Source organism: Coptis chinensis, chromosome 2 (genome assembly GCF_015680905.1).
Source record: "Coptis chinensis isolate HL-2020 chromosome 2, ASM1568090v1, whole genome shotgun sequence".
NCBI lineage: Eukaryota > Viridiplantae > Streptophyta > Magnoliopsida > Ranunculales > Ranunculaceae > Coptis > Coptis chinensis.
Genome location: NC_141457.1, coordinates 57,130,524 through 57,151,197, shown reverse-complemented (window position 1 = coordinate 57,151,197; position 20,674 = coordinate 57,130,524). Strand labels below are relative to the sequence as shown.

At 36.6% G+C, this 20,674-nt stretch overlaps 1 protein-coding gene, 1 long non-coding RNA gene and 1 pseudogene across 3 annotated transcripts; all 3 read left to right on the top strand.

The window, feature by feature from the left end:
• The first annotated feature begins 918 nt into the window (after positions 1-918).
• Positions 919-3,042, top strand: NAP57 (NAP57 homolog). Its single transcript, XM_086589229.1, has one exon. It carries the CDS (start codon positions 1,011-1,013, stop codon positions 2,814-2,816), a length of 1,806 nt encoding a protein of 601 aa, XP_086445355.1. The 5' UTR covers positions 919-1,010; the 3' UTR covers positions 2,817-3,042.
• A 306-nt stretch (positions 3,043-3,348) lies between these two features.
• On the top strand, positions 3,349-5,277 carry LOC147516777 (uncharacterized; annotated as a pseudogene). Its single transcript, XR_015213041.1, has 3 exons — positions 3,349-3,596; positions 4,089-4,599; positions 4,993-5,277. The product of XR_015213041.1 is annotated as an uncharacterized LOC147516777 (transcript).
• Positions 5,278-16,820: 11,543 nt separating this feature from the next.
• Positions 16,821-17,647, top strand: LOC147516776 (uncharacterized). The gene is made up of 2 exons (XR_015213739.1): positions 16,821-17,120; positions 17,396-17,647. It is a non-coding gene; the product is annotated as an uncharacterized LOC147516776 (long non-coding RNA).
• Positions 17,648-20,674: the final 3,027 nt, after the last annotated feature.

The window sequence follows — 20,674 nt, the reverse complement described above, 5'->3', positions numbered from 1 at the left end:
TGAGGTGGGAGAAGCAGTTAAAAGAGCAGCGACAAGGAAGACAGTGAAGCATGAGGAAGCTTGCAGGGCTAACCATCATTGTTTCATTCCGTTTAGTTTCGACACGTTCGGTTTCTTGGAACAACAGTCTGTTGGGCTTTTCAAGAGACTTCAGAAAGTTATGAACAGTAACGTTATGACAACTGGTTCTAACGAAGTTTGTTTTTAGAAGGATAGGATTTCTTTATTCGGGAAGGACTTTGCAGATAAATTTTGTTGACTTGTTCCTAATTATTTCAAAATTCTTCATAAAATCAATAAAAAAAAAAAAAAAAAAAAAAAAAAAAAAAAAAAGGTGTAAGATAGAAATGTAATTGGCCAAACTAAATACTTTCAAAATAAAATTTGGTCAACTTTGGTTTCTAGCCACTATTGTGAGTGATTGTGAGTCCGCGTGTGGAAATGTTGAACCAAATTTCTACCCGCCACTTATACTAGCGTGCAGACTAAATGGGTAAAATAATAGCGATAGCGGAATAGTGGGATAACACGCCATTGGATCTCAATTTTCTTCATATATAATGGCACCATTGAGCTTAGTCTTAAGGCTGTTTGTACGTTTCGTAATATAATATCACACAAATAAAATTGCAGTTACCAAAATAATTTCCTAGATGTTGACTGCTAAACAAATGCCCCCTTATATACCGTTCATAACATCCAAATACAAAAGCACAATCTCGAGACGAATCAATGATAATTAGTGTGGGGAGTCAGTGTCAGCCTATATATAGTCGACTACATCAAAAGCCGACTAGAATTCCAACAGTGATCCCATCTTCCAAGCCGTCGATCTTTCTAGAACTAAAGAAACTCTACATTAACAAATATCAACGGTCCAAACTTGCTAAAATCTCAAAAACCCTAAACCCTAATTTTGCTTACCTTCTCTCCATATAAATTCCAAACGAAAACTAATTCCCAAAACCCTTCTCCATTTTCTCCCTCACTCACTCAAACCCTAAAAAAAAATGTCTGACGTTGAACTCGCCCATTCAAAGAAGAAGAAGAACAAAACCAAAACCAAAGAACAAGACCAAACTGAAACAACAACAACAGCTCTAGTACCCATCGTGGACACACCAAAACAAAACGATTATCTGATCAAGCCTCAAAGTTTCACACCAACACTAGACACATCACAATGGCCAATACTACTCAAAAACTATGACCGGCTAAACGTTCGAACCGGTCATTACACACCACTCCCATCTGGTTTCTCCCCTTTGAAACGGCCACTGGAACTGTACATAAGGTATGGTGTTATTAACCTTGACAAACCTGCAAACCCATCATCACATGAAGTTGTTGCTTGGATTAAACGTTTATTACGTTGCGAGAAAACTGGTCATAGTGGTACACTAGATCCTAAAGTTACTGGAAATTTAATTGTTTGTATTGACCGTGCTACTCGTTTAGTTAAATCGCAACAGGGTGCTGGGAAAGAGTATGTTTGCATTGCTAGACTTCATTCGGCTGTGCCCGATGTGAGTAAAGTTGCCAGGGCGTTGGAGACGCTTACTGGGGCGGTTTTCCAGCGTCCCCCACTTATTTCTGCGGTTAAGAGGCAGTTGAGGATAAGGACTATTTATGAGAGTAAGTTACTTGAGTATGATGCTGATAAACACTTGATTGTGTTTTGGATTTCGTGTGAGGCTGGGACGTATGTTAGGACTATGTGTGTTCATTTGGGTTTGTTGTTGGGTGTTGGTGGACATATGCAAGAGTTGAGGAGAGTTAGGTCTGGGATTATGGGTGAGAAGGATAATATGGTTACTATGCATGATGTTATGGATGCGCAGTGGGTTTTTGATAATAATAGAGATGAGAATTATCTTCGGCGTGTTATTATGCCGCTTGAGGTTTTGTTGACTAGTTATAAGAGATTGGTTGTTAAGGATTCTGCGGTGAATGCTATTTGTTATGGTGCTAAGTTGATGATTCCTGGCCTGTTGAGGTTTGAAAATGAGATTGAAAATGGGGAAGAGGTTGTGCTGATGACAACTAAGGGTGAGGCTATTGCTCTTGGTATAGCTGAGATGACTACTGCAGTTATGGCGACCTGTGATCACGGTGTTGTGGCAAAGATCAAGAGGGTGGTCATGGACAGAGATACATATCCCAGGAAGTGGGGTCTGGGTCCCAGGGCTTCAATGAAGAAAAAGATGGTTGCTGAGGGATTACTAGATAAGCATGGGAAGCCAAATGAGAAGACCCCTGCTGAGTGGTCGAGGAATGTAGTTCTCCCAACTGGAGGTGATACTATGGTTGCAGGTCATGCTGCTGCGACTGAGCCAATACCTGCAAAGGGGGAGGTTACTGTTGTGGAGGAGAAGAAAAAGAAGAGGAAGCATAAGGATGAAGATGACGGTGAAGCCCCAAAGACAGAGGATAACAATGCGAGCCCTGCTCCTGTTCCTACAAAGAAAATTAAAGTCGAAGAAGCCGAGGAGACTGTTCTGAAAAAGGGGAAGGAGGAAGGAGAGGAACTTGTGGAAACAGTTACTTCAGAGAAGAAAGAGAAGAAGAAAAAGAAGAAGGCCAAAGAGAATGGTGAAGCTGCTTCGCCTGATGTGGAGAAGTCTGAGAAGAAGAAGAAGACAAAGAGCAAAGAGAAGGGTGAAGCTGGATCTTCTGATGAGGACAAGTCCGAGAAGAAGAAAAAGAAGAAGAAGAGCAAAGAGGTGGAGGATGGTAGTAATGGTACTGCAGAAGCGGTAGACAAAAGTGAAAAGAAGAAAAAGAAGGAAAAGAAAAAGGACAAAGAGGCAGAGTAACAACTTCAGATAAACTAAATTAGGGATTTATCTTAATGATTGGTGAACAGACTGTAATGTTCTTTTATGCGTTGTCTTACTTTTTATTAGCAGCTTTTGTGATTCCTTCTGGTCTGTTGCGGAAGTATTTTAATTTATTAGCTCGGCATGAGAGACTGCTTATTAGCTGTAACTATTTTGATAACGAGTTTTTTTTTTTCTAAGTATGGATTTGAAATTGCATGAATACCTAGAATGTATAGCTTCGGTTCTGTATGGGTCGGGAACTTGTTTCTACACTTTCAACTCTGTAGCTCTCCGTTTCTATACATATGATTTTGATGCAGATGTTACTTACTTTTTAGTTGTTTAAAGTCAGTTCCAAGTTTACTAGGGATCATATTAGCTACTGCTTGGAACAAGCAATGATGCTTGTATTGTCAAGTTTATTCTTATATTTCACAGTTTGTTATATGTACTAATTGATAATCTGAAGTTGAATTGCGGTGGACAAATAAGCTAAAGAGGAAGCTTGAAGCCTTAAACTTGTCAAACTGTAAATGTGTTAGTGGTGTTGTTGGGTGGCAGCATCTTACGCAGGAGAACTTTATGTAGGCATATTCCTCTCAGCTGTAGAAGAATTCTTTTAAAATTTCAGAGCTTGAAAGATAAGAAGCTGGAATTTCCTCTTCTCTGCAGACTGTCAGCGAAGATAAGTTATTTGAAGTTCTTTCTGATGTATTTTGGAGAGAGAGTTCCTCTACATTTTCAAGAAGATTTTTGTGGTACTGCTCTTCTCAGGTATAATAATACTTCAACCCCTCTTTCTAATAAGATGCATGTAGTTGTGCATTATTTTTCCAAGGGGAATGGGTGCATTTTTAATCTGAAATGGAAAGCGTGTTTAGTGTATTCTATGCAATGGGCGACTTTATTTCTGTGTGTGTGTTGAAGTGTTGATAGCTTTTTGGCTTCATGTTTTATGAAATGAGAAACTATATTTTGTGTTATAGTTAGTTTCTATTGACTTAATTCTTTCATAGCTTCTGGGTCAGTCAAAATTAATCTCTGTTGAATTCGAATGACAATAGCAACTTATATACCCTTAAAATGCAGCACATATAGAATGAATACACATGACTTTTAAGAATGCCCCTTATATTACTGCTGGAAAAAAAAAATAGAATAAAAAAGATCTACTTATATAGTCTTTAGGATCAATACAAAAGATTTACCTTCACCTCCTTTATTATTTTAGACACCCCATGTAACTCTTTCCTATATGTTCTTCAGTACAGAATGGCTCTGCACTGATCCTCGACGAACTGCTGTTGGCGTTGATTTGGACCTTGAGGCACTTACCTGGTGCTTGGAGAATAATGTCAATAAGATTGGGGCAGATGTGTATTCCAGAATATCCCTGTTTCATTGGAATGTTTCGGAACCTATGGAAGTTAAAAGAGTCAAACTTAAGCTCCACGATCTCAGTAATAATGGACATTGGGTGAGAATGAAGGCTGTTCGGAAACTACACCACAAGAATCTTCCAAGGATGAGGTTCCTAGTAGTGCATTTGATGATGGGCTCTTGAAGAACTCTCCTTTACCTGCAAGGGACATTGTCTGCACCTTCAATTATAGCTGTTGTTGCCTTCATAAGTGTTCAGAGGTAGTATTGTATTTCAAGCATGTTCTTACTTCGTTGTCCAGAAGGAGTGGAATATTTGTGATGGATGTAGGATGTATATGGAGGTACGTCATCAGAGCGCGAGATACATCTTCAGTGGAAATTCCCAAATTTCATTGTAAGCTGTTTTTGCATAATTTTTCTTGGAACTTGTTATTAAAACTTATTATTGGTGGTTAGTTATCGTCCCATGTTGGAATATCCAACTGAACCCACAAATCCAAACGTCCAAGCATTTGACCTATGTTGGTATCATTGTGCACCTCAACGTTGTCCTAGCCACCAAATAAAAGGAACACTTTGTATTCTTTCGTTCATTGAGCAGGAGCTAACCAAGTTGGCTGAAGAACGAAACTGTTGGCAACAACACTTTGTATGATAGTCATACTTTACCCAGAGCTAGTTATTTCACCCATTTTATGTTCAAGCTTCAATATAGCGACTACCATAAAAAAGTATTATGTTTTGTTGTTTTGATACTCCATCTAGTTGTTATAATCTTCCACTACAGTATATTTGGGAGCAAGCTGAGTTTGATGCTATACAGCGTACAAGAAGGATCAGTCTCCACTTCAATCTCTGAAAGGAGCAGCGCAAGCTTCTCTGTGCATTTTCTTATAGCTGGAGGCTGTAAGTTGTGCTTCTCCTTCACTAAGACACTTTAGCTATAGAATTTGATGGTTGTAAAGAAATATTGGTCAGTCTTGTAGTTGAAAAAACGTGTAATAGAATAGTTTATCGTACTTGCACAGTTGCACCAGTTTTGTAGGAAGGCAGTTCCTCTTTCTGAATTAAACTATAGACCCAAAATTTTCGTTCTTTCGGCATTTGTGGTATTGTGAATGGTCATTACTCATCACTGGCCAGGTTTGGCAAAACCATATTTGGATCCTGAAAGGAGTCATTAGTTTCCTGTATAATTTTCTTGTCCTCCGTTGAACTTGCAAAAGTTGACTGCTGGGTAGCTAGACTTCTTATATACGGAGTAAAATCCTATGAAAGACCACACTGGTATCTCTCAAATGCAGAGGTGCAGATCTGGTAGGGTACCCATATGGCAGAAATCTAAGGTAGTAAGCTTGGATCTAAGTTCTGAGCTGCCTGTGTGTAGTTTGCTTCAGTTTGACGATTCCTTCACCATTTTTTTTTCCCTCTTTGGTAGATTTTCTTTAGTGTGTTGGTTTATCCCAAGGGCTAGTGAAAGGAAAGTTTACTAACGGTTACACTGGTGGAGAGTTTGAAACTGAAAAGGTCCCTGTTCGTGAGGTGGAAGTTAAGCAGAAGGATTCGTTACCTGTTTTTTATCATTTACATAGCATCAAATCAGATTGGGATGATAGGTAATTTAATTTTACAACCCAAGTGGTGCTCATGGTTTTTGGTTCATCTGAATTGAAGAGAACATCGCCAGTAGCTTTTTGGTGTTCTTTTGTAAGTTTTGGGGCTTCAGAACTTGTGCTAAAACTCGATGCTCAAGTTTTATGAAAAGGAATTATAAATGGTTAAATAAAACCTAATTCATAAGAAAAAAATGGTATCTAATCGGTTGTCAATTCATCCGCATGGATATGTTGAATTTGTCAGCACTACTAATACTTTGCCTCTGCTAATCAGGACAGTGGATTCATTGGACTTAGGTATCCTGGGGAACGTATTAAATTCAGATTGAACTATTTGTTAGTTCTGGTTAGATAAATAAAGTTTTCTGTTAGAAATTATGTTTGAAAGTGGTACTAAACTACTACTAATAGACGTACTATATTATTCTTACATACGTGTACAATCTCATTGTGTGTATCTGTTCAAAAACTTCAAATTAACCTGTACTTTTTCTCCCTTTTTAAGTCCCTTCAGTTATGTATTATGTGATTTTAGTATGGAATGCTACCTATATTAATATCGGTTTCTCCCAAGATGCTCATAGTGAGCCACATCAGCAAAGTTTTTAAAATAGTCCCTATTTGAAAAATAATTACTTGCCTTCTTACCAAACTAACCCAGAATTTTGCCTGCTCTCTAATTTAATATAAATTAAAATTGTCCTTTCATGTGTTATGCTAAAACAAAAAACAAAGCTACGCATTATTTCATTATTTCAAATGTACGCATGGGATAAAAAAAAACAAATTCTAAAAAACAATAGATTAGTTAATTGATATGTATTAGTTATTGGATATGGATATGTATTAGTTAATAGATATGGATATGTATTAGTTAATAGATATGGATATGTTAAACTTCCAAGTGCTTCCCTTAAATATAGGCCAGACATGATGGGTTTAAGAATAAACAGGCCCGCCACAGGTCGGGCTGCATGGCTAGTAATCAGATAATCTTCAAACATCAGTATTTTGCCGTAGAGAAATTGTTAAAAAGACTCTTTCACTTTTCAGTAACAAGTATGCAAACCGTGATAAGCATTGGTGTTTTTTCAAGCCTTTAAACCTGTAGCTCTAACATTTTTTGGATAGTATGAATTTTTGAATTCTAGTTCTAATCTAAAAAATAATATAAAAATATTATGAGGGGTTGAATATAATTTTAGTGCATGGCTAGTAATCAGATAATCTTCAAACATCAGTATTTTGCCGTAGAGAAACTGTTAAAATGACTCTTCCACTTTTCAGTAACAAGTATGCAAACCGTGATAAGCATTGGTGTTTTTTCAAGCCTTTAAACCTGTAGCTCTAACATTTTTTGGATAGTATGAATTTTTGAATTCTAGTTCTAATCTAAAAAATAATATAAAAATATTAGGAGGGGTTGAATATAATTTTAGTGATATGAATGAAGTTTTCTAAATTATTTTAAATAATATGAAACTATTTCTAATTTCAATAAAGTGATAGAGTTTTTTGTAAAATATTTAAAAAAAAAGAAAGCTGATTAGAGTAATTAAAGGAGGTGGTTCTAAAATTTTAAAATAGAAAGATTAGAAATATACTGTTCTGTTGAGAACTGTGCCTGGCTATCTAGAGATATCTAGTCTAAGTAAATTAAGTGTCTTTAACGTTATGGATTTTTTTTTATTTGTGCAACTAGCATGTGTCTTGTGCTACGCATCAGTTCGCCAAGTTGTAAAGAACTAAAATGAAAATTGTTAAAAAAAAACTAAAGAGAAACAATTTTTTGTAAATCTCTCACTAAGAAAAGAAAAATAATTTTCTAAAAATGGGAAAGATATACAATTCCTATACATAAATTTTAGCTTTTAAATTAAGAAGACTATCCTAAAATTATTGAAGAAGGAGGTGGTTCAATTTTAATAGAGATTAGGGAGCCAATTATAATTAATAAATAGGAGAGATATAATTTAAATAAATGTAGGGAGGTGGTTCTAAAATCTTAAAATTGAGAGATTAGAAATACACTGTTCGGTTGAGAAGTGTGGTTCCTACAAACCCGGCTATCATATAGTGTAGAGATAAGCATATCTTTATCCATTTCGTGTACATGTACAAGGATGCTATTTGGCGAATCTATGCAGGATCTTTGTTGGGGACAATATCCTAGCACTTTTCTTTATAGGCCTAATCGGGAGTAGAGAGAAATTCAAAGAAGAGACCTCCAGTTACCACGCCAGGCCTGCATCTTTTGGCTCGGTTGAAAGATGCAGATGCAGGTGAGAACAACATTTGAATTGAAGATGATGTTTAACTCACCATGACCTAGCATTCCATATTCTTGCATCAGATTTCTAGATTCTAGATTCTTAATTTGTTTTTCTCCCACAACTTTGTTTACATATTGGACTCCTCTGTTTTGTTTTTTGCTTTTCCATTAGGATCGTCAAGAACAAGTGAGTGTCTACTTGATCTGGATCAGCTTACTCGTGTCAATTGTGATCCACGCACAAATGAGACCTTGAGTGTGGTTAATGCCGGAATACTGTGATCACCTTCAGTAGGTCCATGAGCTTGTGATAGAGATTGCGTATCATCTCTCTTGGAACATTCTGACGAGGATAAATCTCATGTAGGGACTGGCTGTATTTCTAAAGATACATCCTTTGTAGAGAGTAAGATAGTTTCTGCTGTAGAACCTACTGCTCAGAAAGCTTTATATTCCTTTTTTCCGGGAGTGACTCTCGAGGCCGAAAAATTAACTCTTGACACTATTTGTTTTTTTAATCACTCACAAGGACTAGATAGATGAAAGATCAAGTGTGTTCTTGACGCGAAATAAAAACGGCTTAGGTAGATGAAAGATCAAGTATACTCTTGATGCGAAATAATAAACGGTCCAGCCCAACCAAAACGACCCGGTGTATATAGTTGAACAATCATTATTCATACCTCAACATAATGTATGATCAGTAAGAACACTTATTGAAGTATGAACAATTATTGTTCACACCTATTTAGAGTATCATTGTTCATACCTTAACATAATGTATAATCAGTAAAAACACTTATTGAAGTATGAACAATTATTGTTCACACCTATTTAGAGTATGAACAATCACTGTTCATACATCAAACATGACGTATAAATATTAATTGTTCGTATTACCTATTTGAGATTCATATATCAACATGAGCTATGAACAATCAATGTTCATATTTCAATATGAGTTATGTTGTTTATAGCTCATTTTCACTATTCATACCTCAACATAAAGTATGATTAGAAAGAACACCTATTTGGGATATGAATAATCACTGTTCATACTAGGGGTGGGAATTTGGCCCTAACGACCCTAACCCGGCCCTGACCGACCCGACCCTAAGCCCTATAAAGCCCTCACAACTAAAGCCCTCACAGAGTTTAGGGCCGGGCCGGGCCCGGCCCTAATGCCTTCTAGGGCAGGGCTAGGGCTAAGATTCTAAAACATAGGCCCGACCCTAATTCAGCCCTCATTAGCCCGACCCTAACCCGACCCTAACCAAGCCCTAACCAAGCCCTAACCAAGCCCTAACCGGCCCTGTTTCACACTTTCACTATAAATACACATACCATAATTGTCCAACTCTTTGTTAAATATTTTCAATTAAAATAACATTGTCCTTTGTAATTTATCACTTACACCCAAGGGTACTTCCAATAACTTGTCTTATATAACAAAAACTTGTCAACTTAGCAGCCATGAAGAACAATGAGCACTAGCCCAATAAAAAATAAGACTTTATTCCTTTGATCATCAAGTCAAAGTCCATAACTTATTATTCTCAATTTCTTTTCTCACTTATTTCTTATAAATTATATTTTTATTCACATCCAAGTCAAGTCTAAAACTAAAAGTTTCCTTTCACACCATTAAAGCAAAATACAGAGCAGACATTTGTAACATAGAAACCAAAAAACACCCTTTGTCAGAAAAATGACATTTGTAATCTCAAACCTTTCTCCATCACTTGTTCAAAAGCCAATATTTTCATTTCCATATACAAAGCTTGAATCACTTTTAAATTAGAAGAAATGTAATATTATATTTGTTTGAATCTATTATAGAAATAATTTATGATATTACAAATAGTTTAACAACTTCCATGACCCTTAACCAAAACTATTATGTTTCTTCTTTATATCTATTACTTCTTCCTTTAAAATGATAATATAATTATTTGTCTATGTATTTCAATGTTAAATGTAATTTTAGTGAGGTTTGAGTACAAGGAAGAACAAATTTCGAACTCTCGATGTACTTCAGTTCATTAGATTGTGGATGTGCATTTTAAATTTTTGGACTTATTCATGATTATTACTAGATTGGTTGGACTTTGAGTTTGTAGATTATTGTACATTTTGTAATATAAATGAGTTTTAAACTGATGTAGTAAAAAAAAAATATATAGGCCCGGCCTAAAGCCAAAGGCCCCCTAAAGCCCTAACCCTAAAGCCCGGCCCTAAAGCCCGACCCTAAAGCCCTTAAAGGGCTAGGGTCGGGTCGAGCTTGAGATTTAGACTTGTGACCGGCCCCGGCCCGCCCTATATCTTGATTTTAGGCCGGGGAATCTCGCCGCCCTAATATTTGAAGGGCTTTAAATGTTTAGGGCCGGGCTAGCCCGACCCGGCCCATTGCCCACCCCTAGTTCATACATCAATGTTGTTCATACCTCAAACATGAGCTATAAACAATTATGAATATTGATTGTTTATACCTCAAAACATGAGCTATGAACAATTAATTCGTATGAACAATTATTGTTCATACCTCAACATGAGCTATGAACAATCATTGTTCAATCATTGTTCGTACATCAATATAATGTATAATCAGTAAGAACACCTATTTGGGGTATGAACAATCATTGTTCATACTTATTTGGGGTATGAATAATCATACACCAATACTATTCATACATCAACATGAGCTATAAACAATCATTGTTCATACTTCAACATGAGCTATGCACAATCACTGTTCATACCTCAACATGAGCTATAAACAATCATTGTTCATACAACAACATAGTGTATGAGGTATGTTCACCTATTTGGGTATGAACAATCACCAAATTTCTCTGCTTTATAAACATAACACAGAGGAGTGAAACTGGTATTAAAAAAAATTATATGCTTTATATAATTATATCTATGATAACACGGAGAGGTAAAATTGGTATTTTAAAAAAAGTAAAAAGGCCGGGCCAACTTATTTTATCCTTAAGGGTTACTAAAATTAAAATCGTGGGTTCGTAGGTTACTTTATGCTGGAATTTGTTCTTGTTAGTTACTAAAAAAAATGGTGTTCTCTAGAGTTGTTTTCTCCTGAAATTGGTCCTCTGGACCCTTTTCTTGTCTTCTTTTTTGGTAAAATGAATTCTCAATTCTGCATGTGGTACTTCACGTAAAGTTCAACACTCACCCTACCTTTAGCCACATTGAAAAGGTATTTTATGCCTCCATAGAATAACGGATAGTGATGAACCACATGAACCATCACCAGAAGAAATAGTGAGTATCAATGATGATCAGCAATTTGATGTACCCCCGCAAGTAGAGAGGACTTCTTCGCTGCACCCCACTAATGCCGACCAACCTCTCACTTCCATTGCTAGTATTGATCTACCCATTGCTCAAAGAAAAGTTGCTCGGCAGTGCACACTTGATAAAAAAAGTACTGCTCCTCCTATTGTTGAGAGAAAATGTGTTTGACATTGCACACATAATAAACAGAGGTATCCAATTTCTCATTATGTTTCATATGATCACTTACCTCCCTCTGTCAAGTCCTTTGCTACTTCTTTGTTGTCTATTTCTGTCCCTAAAGGCTATAGAGTGGCTTAACATTGTTGTGCGACAATGTGAAAATAAATTTGCGCGACACTCCGATTGTAACCATTTTCACACATTTTTTTTTTTGGTATAGATAGTTCTTTACTTCTCAAAAAAAAAAAAAAAAAAATAAAAAAAATGGATTCCGATGACGAATATGTCTATGATAATCAAATAAGATGGAGTGATGACAGCGAGGAAAAGCAAAACAATAGTAACAGTGCACTATTTTAGAGCAATCCAATGAGTGATCTAGATGATAAAGTAGGAACTTCTGGAGTTGGAAATCAGGGAGACACTGGAGTTGGTAACCAGGGAGGTGAGACGGACAATTCACACTACTGCTTCAGTATCAACAAGTCGATTTTGAATTTGTTGCAGAACCTATATGGATTTCAGACATCTTATACCGGTGTCTAGGAGGTGGCATGATAAGCATGTGTCAAGAGTTGTTCTTGACCAGCATGTATATTTTTTTTAATTTTATATTAGTACTAGTGGTTAACTTTAGTAGTTAATACGTGTATTTTTATTTTTATTTTTTTAATTTTAGTTTCATTTTGCGTAGATTAGAGATGTGTTATATATCGGGTTCGGTGCACTAACCTCCACGTGCGCTTAAGACGTGGTGGGATGATATTAAAAAAGTCGAGTCCTATTTGAAGAGTATAGTTAGTAAATATATAAATACATAGTACAGTAGTATAGTTTAATGAATCTCCTGAATTCTCAATCTTTATCTATCGAGAAATACTTCATAATCTAAGGAGAGTTTTCTCATAATAAAGAGTTTAAAAATGTACAATCTGTTGAACACCTCTATAAATCCTTCTATTGGACTTCAGTAGTACTTAGTATCCATGGCTCTGTACTTGAATTCATGAAGGCATTTCCATTCAGGACTATTACCAACAAAATACCTTCATATGGCGATATAGGTAAGCTTTCACATACAATATAAGCATTTCTATTTTATTTAGGTTGCTAATTGCATTACTTTAATACCAAACATCTAATAATATTTTCGAGAAAAAAACTTTCGATATCTGACGGCTAATAGCGCGCATTTTAGTGCAAACCCTTCCTACAGCAGCATAGTTTCTCTGAGAAAACACATTTTTAAAAGTTAAATCAAATCCCTATGATCCGAAAACTAGCTTGAGGGAGTTATGTGCTCTGAAGTGTGTTATGTTAGCGTTCTAACATATCACTTCAATGTGTGTGTGTGTGTTTTTGCACTTCTTCATTCACATTAGAACTTTTTTAGGCATATATAAGTCACCTTGCCAAAAATTCTCAGGATCTTATGATTCTCAAATGGTAAAACGCCATTAAAAAGTGTGGGAGAGCCAAGCTCAAAGGTGCGCATCATTTTCACCCAACCGGCCATGTCAAACTATGCATGCCCACCACAAAGTGCAAATTTAATTGGTTATAAACATAGTTATAGATCTAACCTCAAATTCAAATTGGTATCATTAGATACGATGTGAAGCATATCAAACTTGATATATTGAATAAATATTTGACCTGCGCGACAGTATCGATCAATGTAGCTCATGGTAGGCCCTACGTACAAATTTGCGACTAATATTTGCTTCCATCTAGAGTTGGTCAAATTTTGGGCTCAAACATGCAGTTGATGCCTCCACCACCTAGAGATGCTCTTAGGCCTTATCTTTTCACCGATGACCGACCTTAAATATTATGAAAAGAATGAGTGCCCATGAACAACATACCCACAACTCATGGCCGACTCAAATAGGGGAATTGCACTTTTAGAACAGTAGGGTAGTCGATCAATTCTTCAACTTCTTTGGCAATGCCTATTGGGGTCACCATCAATATCAAAAATTCTATATGAACAAATAACTTTGAACAAATAATTGTGAACAAACTGATGTGGTAGTGCAACATTCATGTTGTAGTGGGAGTTGACAGTGCAATATTCATGTTGCAGTGATATTTGATAGGGCAACATGACTACTATTCTTAACAAACTGCTATGGCAGTGCAACATCCATATTGCAGTGAGATTTGATAGTGCAATACCCATGTTGCAGAGGTAAATAGTGCGATTTGACAGTGCAACATCCATGTTGTAGAGGTAAACAGTGCAACATAGCAATGGGAGTTGACACTACAACATCCATATGACAATAGTAATTGACACTAAAACATGAATGTTGCAGTGCCACGTCAGTTTGTTCAAAGTTGTTTGTTCATATATAACAACTCAACAATATTGTTTCTTTCAGATTTGGCACAAAAAACACTACACGGTAGCAGCTCCTCCCCTTCGTATCTTTTTGTTATTATTCATAATATTTCATATTTTGCCCCTAGGAGAAATTTCTATCCCCGTCGAAACCAAGCATAATACGATCGAGTTGTTGTGAAAAAATAAACTAAATTCCGAACTATTTATATAAGTGTGATTCCAAAAATTATTTGGACTACAAGAAATGTTGGCTTTATCCCTCACATGAGGAGGAAAAGATTTTATTCTGCGTGGAAATGTTTGAGCGCGACCCGTGCTCAGATTGGCCTTGACCAAGGCGCGACCCGCGACCATGCTGTGGAAGACTTCTAGTACCTTCAGTGCGACCCGCGCTCGACTTGGTCTTGCTCGAGGCGTGACCCGCGCCCAAGTCTATTTTGAGAAGAAATTGTGGACCGCGAGTTTGCAATAAGAGTTAGAGTTTTTGACAAAACCTAACACCCAAAAAACACACGAGAGGCAACACAAAAGTCAGAGAAAATCCAATCTTAAAAGCTATCAAGATTGAGAGATAACTTTTACAGAGAGACAACCCTGTAAAGAGATAAGAGTGATCTAGTAAGGTGAGAGACTGAAAGGAGAGATTGTAATCTTCCTTCCCACTTTATAAAGAACAAGCTCTTGTGGAAGTAGGCACCATTGGCTGAACCACGGTATATCTTTGTGTTGTATGCGTTTAATTCTGCTTTACATTATTATTTGTTGTTAATAGTTGTTTAGCGAGTTGGGTATGTTAGTATAGGTTGTAGTTGATATTTCGAATTTGTCTGGAGTTGAATTATGTTCAAATACAAATTATCTATGTAGTGGAGGAATCGATTAGTATTAGTATAAACCCCAACAAGAAAAGCCTTTCCGCGATTAGTATATAGGAGTGTACGTGTAACATAATTAAGAGTCCAAAGCTAATTAGAAATATTCTTTTACGTCAAACTACTCTAGGATTTTCAGGAACATTTCTTGGATTCCATTAAGTACCTAATTTACTTTATTTATTTTTATTTTTTTAAAAATGAATGTCCAAAGAAAAATCATTCAAATTTGCCAGAAAATTTAAATAATCTCTCTCCTCTACTAAGGCCTGAAGCAAACTTAGAAGCTTGATCAGCTCCAAATTAGCTTCTTCTATCGAATACTACTTCATATTGTTTTACACTTTTACTACTAAAACTGAAACTGATCGATAGAAGAATCTCATGGAGGGATGATTTTGTGTATACGATTATATTGTGCACATGCTAATAGCTTACCATGGTACGTGTGTACTTAAATACTTCAGTAACCCCTTATGATAGAGAAAGTGTACGTAGGTGGTGATCCTATTAATCTAATGATCGAGACACTATGGAATTCTTTGTGCGTTGTTTGATGATAGTGTGTTTTCTGACTTACATACATTTGTACTTGTAACCATTTTGATTATCTAATACAATTACCCTTTTAATAAAAAAAATAAAAAATTAGTTAGATATTAATTAGAACCGTTTCAATTTCATGGTTCATCCGGACTTCCGAAATTAACTAGTATTGCGAAGCTAGTGAGGAACTTATACATGTTCTAATTGAGAAGTTCAATATGTTCGAATGTCAGATTTAAGGAATGTGTCTAGCAACATAACATGTATTGGTAAGGGTGCGGTTGGCCAGGAATCCTTAAGGTTCATTCCACCTTCGATCATCAATGGAAAACCTGGGGTTAAAGTAAACACAGACTTTTGAATGTATGAACGCTAAGAACCATAAACTAGTGATACGGAGTTTCTTGGGAAGGAAGCTGAGTTTCTCTTATGTGAAGGACATAGTTTCACGAACATGGCAGTTGAAGAACCTTCACTATGAAAACTTATGGTCGAAATATGTTCAGCTTTGAATTGAGTAATGATGATGATAGAAGAGCAGTTCTCAACATAGGCTCTTTCCACATAGCAAGTCAGTTGTTCATTCATTGAAGCAGAAAGTACTGAACTCAAGACTTTACCCATTTGGGTGATCATGAAGAATTTTCCAATGGAATCCCTATGTTTACTGATAAGCTGAGGGAAACCAAAAGAAGAACCACTTATGCAAGAGTTTGCATAGAAGTTGATACCACATGCTGTTATCCAGATTATGTTCCAGTGCTAGTTAATGACGCAAGGGAAATCAAGGTTGAATTGGAGTATAACTGGAAACCCCAAAGGTGCTCCCAGTGTGCGGTCTTTGGTCATGGAGGTGCTAACTGCCCAGTAAGGAAGATACAAGAAGAGGAACAGGTCAAAGAGAAGAAGAGCAAGCCAGTGTGGGTCAGAAAAGAAGGGGGTGAGCCAACTGCTGCACAAGCCCAGAGCAATAATGAGGAAGTAATAGAAACCCATAACCTAGAAAAGCTGAATAATACTACAGAGGAAGAGTCTGATTGGGAGAGCCCAAGCAAGAAACACTCATTCAAGCCAAGGAAAGATATCATACCCATAAAGTCGACTGATGCACTGAGAATCCAAGGGGATAGAGGAAGTGAACAGGTCGAGAAAACACATGAAAATCCAGCAATGGGCATGCTTACTACGACAGACAGGAGGATAGAAACAAAAGAGAGAAAACCCCAAAGAACTGAGCAAGCAAAACACAAAAGCAGAATTCAAGCATTACTCCAATGCAGAGAGCTAGTTCAAGTGGCATGGGAAACAAAACTGTGAAGACAGTTATGGTGGGTGCAAAGTACACTCACCTTAATCCTAATCCCAATGTTAAATGATTAATGTAGGATGTTGGAACATGACGGGCTTGAACCAAGAGTTTAAGCAAGTAGCTAGATAATAACCTCTTATCTACAAAATTAATGATTCTTTGATTGATAAAGAATGGTCCACAAACCTGTATTTCTCAGGATCCTCTTCCAATGCCTGAATATATGCTTTGGAAATAACTTCTCTATCTTCGTTACTCGTGTAACCTTCCATGAGCTTATCATACACAGTAACAAAACCAAGAGCAAATACAGCATCATAACAGTATGTCTTCTTGTACCTCATTTAATGTTGTTGAACAATTAGCTCCTGCAACACAGTGTTGTATATACTAGGAATTGGTCTGTTGTACGCCTTGAGAAAATTCATTTTCGTCTCAGATACCGGTGGCACATCTGATCCACATAATCTCAGGTATAGTTTTGTTTAGTTGAAATAATACTTAGAAATCTCCTTAAGACTTAGAAATCTCCGAATACTGTGACCTTAAATAGTTTTGTTTAGTTGAGATTTCATGTTTTTTGTTACCTTAAGAGATACACGCTGTGGACCTTTGTTGCCAATAATATGTTTTGTTTTTTGATGCATTGGATATTAAACGACGTATCTATATTTGCGCTATACATTATGTGATTCTGATGCAGATGGTTGTGTGTCTTGTTTTGATCCCCCCCCTCCTGTTTATGCAGGATTTTAAATGTTCAAAAAGGCAGGACATGGAGTTGCAAAAGCCTCCTCTGGGTAGAAGTGTTTTGTCTATCCCGGATCGTAGTTATGCCTGCAATGGTATTGAAAATGCGTCAACCGACACATGATTTAGTAGATTTTTGTCAGAATATAAAGCCCTTTCTTATATGTTGAATTATGTGTTGGGCTTCTTTTGGCCATGATTTAGTAGATTTTTTTCATAATATAAAGCATCATGTTCTTTTCTAGTTGAATTGGCAGAATATCTGAATCATCTTGTTTTATCTTATCTCTATATGTGGCTTTGTTATAGTATGTAGCTTTCTACAGAGATTTTGTGTTAGGATAGAAATTGATCCAATTGAATGGATCTGTACTGGGCATTCTCGGCATTCTCTGTATGTAGGCTTTGTTCTGATTTGGGCTTCTATAAAGATTTTGGGCTAAGGATGAATTGGGCTCAATTGACCTGGGCTTTGTCTGTATGTAGTAGGCTTTATTAGGCCATGATTTAGTAGATTTTGGGCTAGGGGCGTTTTTTGGTCTTGATTCGGCCTTTTTTTAAAAAAAAAAAAGAAAAATGACACATGTCGAGTGTTGTAGAAAAAAACGACTGCAAAAAAAATGGGTCATCATTCGACACCCAAAAGTGTCTTTCTCAACAGATATGGTGTACCCCCCCCCCCCCCCCCCTAGAAAATTTTTGTGTGTATTTGGGATTGCATTGGCTTGTAATGTGAAGTCTAAATTCTTGTGTTTGTGGAAAGGTTGTAAGCTCTGAATTTAGCATCTTGCTAAGTGAGGATTTATCTTTCGCATTGTATTATCCCGTTCCAAAAACAAAAACAAAAACAAAAAAATTGAGAGTTAGTGCCCAAGGATTAAAACTTCCAAGGATTAAAACTTAGAAATTTTTAGTTATTGAATCTCCTTAGGTTAGATGTCACGATTGGTCTGAATTTGTTTATTTCCCTAGAAGTTTGCGGTATATCTTTATATTGTAGCATAGCCACTCTAAGTTTCGTTCACGTAGTTAGAAAAAAAAATATATAGTAAAGCTGCAGACTTTTTAGAAGCCTTTTTCCGCCCCTCCTCTAAATGTAGAGGTGAATAATGTTGTGGAGAAACTTCAAGTGAAGAGTGTTGATATGAATGTCATTTTTTTTATTAGTGGTTGTAGGACGTCTACCTAATAGCAGCTAATCTTGCCAAGCAGGTGTGGAGTAGATATTATTATTATTATTATTTTATTTTGGTCAGCAAGTAGGGTTTTTGACGATGTCCCTTACCCCTTTTCATTAATAACATAAAAGCTCGTTACATTCTCAAGTATTGTTTGCCATTGGCATCATCAAAGACAACTTTCCTAATGTCCTTAGAGAAAGAACTAGGAATGGATTTCCACATAAGTGGTACTAGGAACATTTACAGTTAGATTGTTAGCCAATTTATTGGCTTCTCTATATATGTGCTTGACATCAAATGCCTCAAACTGAGTAAGTGATCTTCTAATGCTCTTCATAATGTGTATGACCTGCCAAGGATACTTGCTTGTGTTCTTCATGTGAGAAACCACATTTAAGGAGTCAGTTTGTGCATGTACGTAGCTTCTTGATATTCTTCTTGGTGGCTAATTTGATCCCTTGTTCTAATCCATGTAGTTCAATGCAATCAATAGATCTGAAGTCAGACTTACCCTTTGTAGCTGTAATAACTTCTCCCAAGTGGTTCCTAATTGTTACTGCCCATCCGCCATTTGTGCCCTGTAGTGTACCATCTGTATTAAGTGTAAAGTAATCATGCATAGGCTTCTCCCAATGTACACCACCTCTGAATTGGGTGCTGGATCTGTATATCAATTCTCCACAAGTCTACTAGCCTCTGTCTTTCCATTCTCATTTCCAGCTTGTATTCTATGGCACATAGCTTTGTTCTGACATCACCAAGAATTAAGATAACCATTTGTGGAGCCAGGCAGGTTTTCTTATCAAATATTCTAATGTTTCTCTCCTTCCATATCCAATACATGAAGCTATTAAACATTAGCCTGAATGCATCCTTGCTGCACCCGTTCCAAGTTCCAGTTTTAATACACCATTGAATTTCCTCATGCCATGCCAGAGCTTGCTGTCTAGTATATCCTGCCTCTTGTAGGAGTTGCTTCCATACCCATTTAGAAAAAGAGCACTCATAGAACAAGTGCATTTCTGTCTCACATTCTCTCCAGCACAACACACATAGATTGGAAATGGTGACACCATTCTGTAAGGTTAGAGAGTCTTCAGATATTCTTGCAATGCAAGGCAACTTATGAAGGAGTGCCTTGGGATTATGTTAGGAAACCAGACCAAAGCATGCCATGGTATGGACTGTTTTGTCTGCCTAATGGCTTCATATGTGTCCTTCATAGTGTATTCCCCATGTAGCGATGCAGTCCATACCACTTTATCTTCCTCTCCACCAATTCTTATGTTTTCTTCAGCTCTTGCAACAATGTCAAGTGAGTGCACTCTGATTTGGCGAGAGAAATGCCACTGGCCCTCCCTGATAACAGATAACATAAGTAGAACTTTGAGTTTCCCTAAGAAGTAGATATTAACAAAAGTAGAAATTTGTGTTAAACATTTAAACCCAATTAATAGTGTTACTTCTTAGTTCTTATTGGTTATTGGTAAGTACATGGCCAAGTATGCAGCTCATGTTCTATCTGTTGTAACGCTTGAAGTCCTAAACTTGTAAACAAATGAGTGATAGTTTGTCTGAGATAATGACCAAAAAATACATTGAACTTTGCACTTGGTTTCAAAACAGACAACGTACTTTTTTTTTTATTCAAATAAACATTGTACTTTCACAAAGTTTCAATTTAGGCATTCCGTCCAATTAATTGGATGTCCAGCTTACATGGACCATTAAAAAATTTCCCAATTCTAATTTGCCTATGTGGCAGTTGTTTAGACCATTATTCATTCAACATTTCGACACACCAACTCATCAAATTACAACTGATCAACATTTTGACATTTCGACACGCCAACATTTTGATATTTTGACATTTCGACACGCCAATTCAAAATATCAATATTTGGACTGATATATCAGTTGTAATTTGATGAGTTGGCGTGTCGAAACGTCGAAATATTGGCGTGTCGAAATGTCGATCATTTGTAATTTGATGAGTTGGCGTGTCGAAATGTTGAATGAATGCCACCTCATGGTCTAAACAACTGCCACATAGGCAAATTAGAATTGGGAAATTTTTTAACGGTCTATGTAAGCTG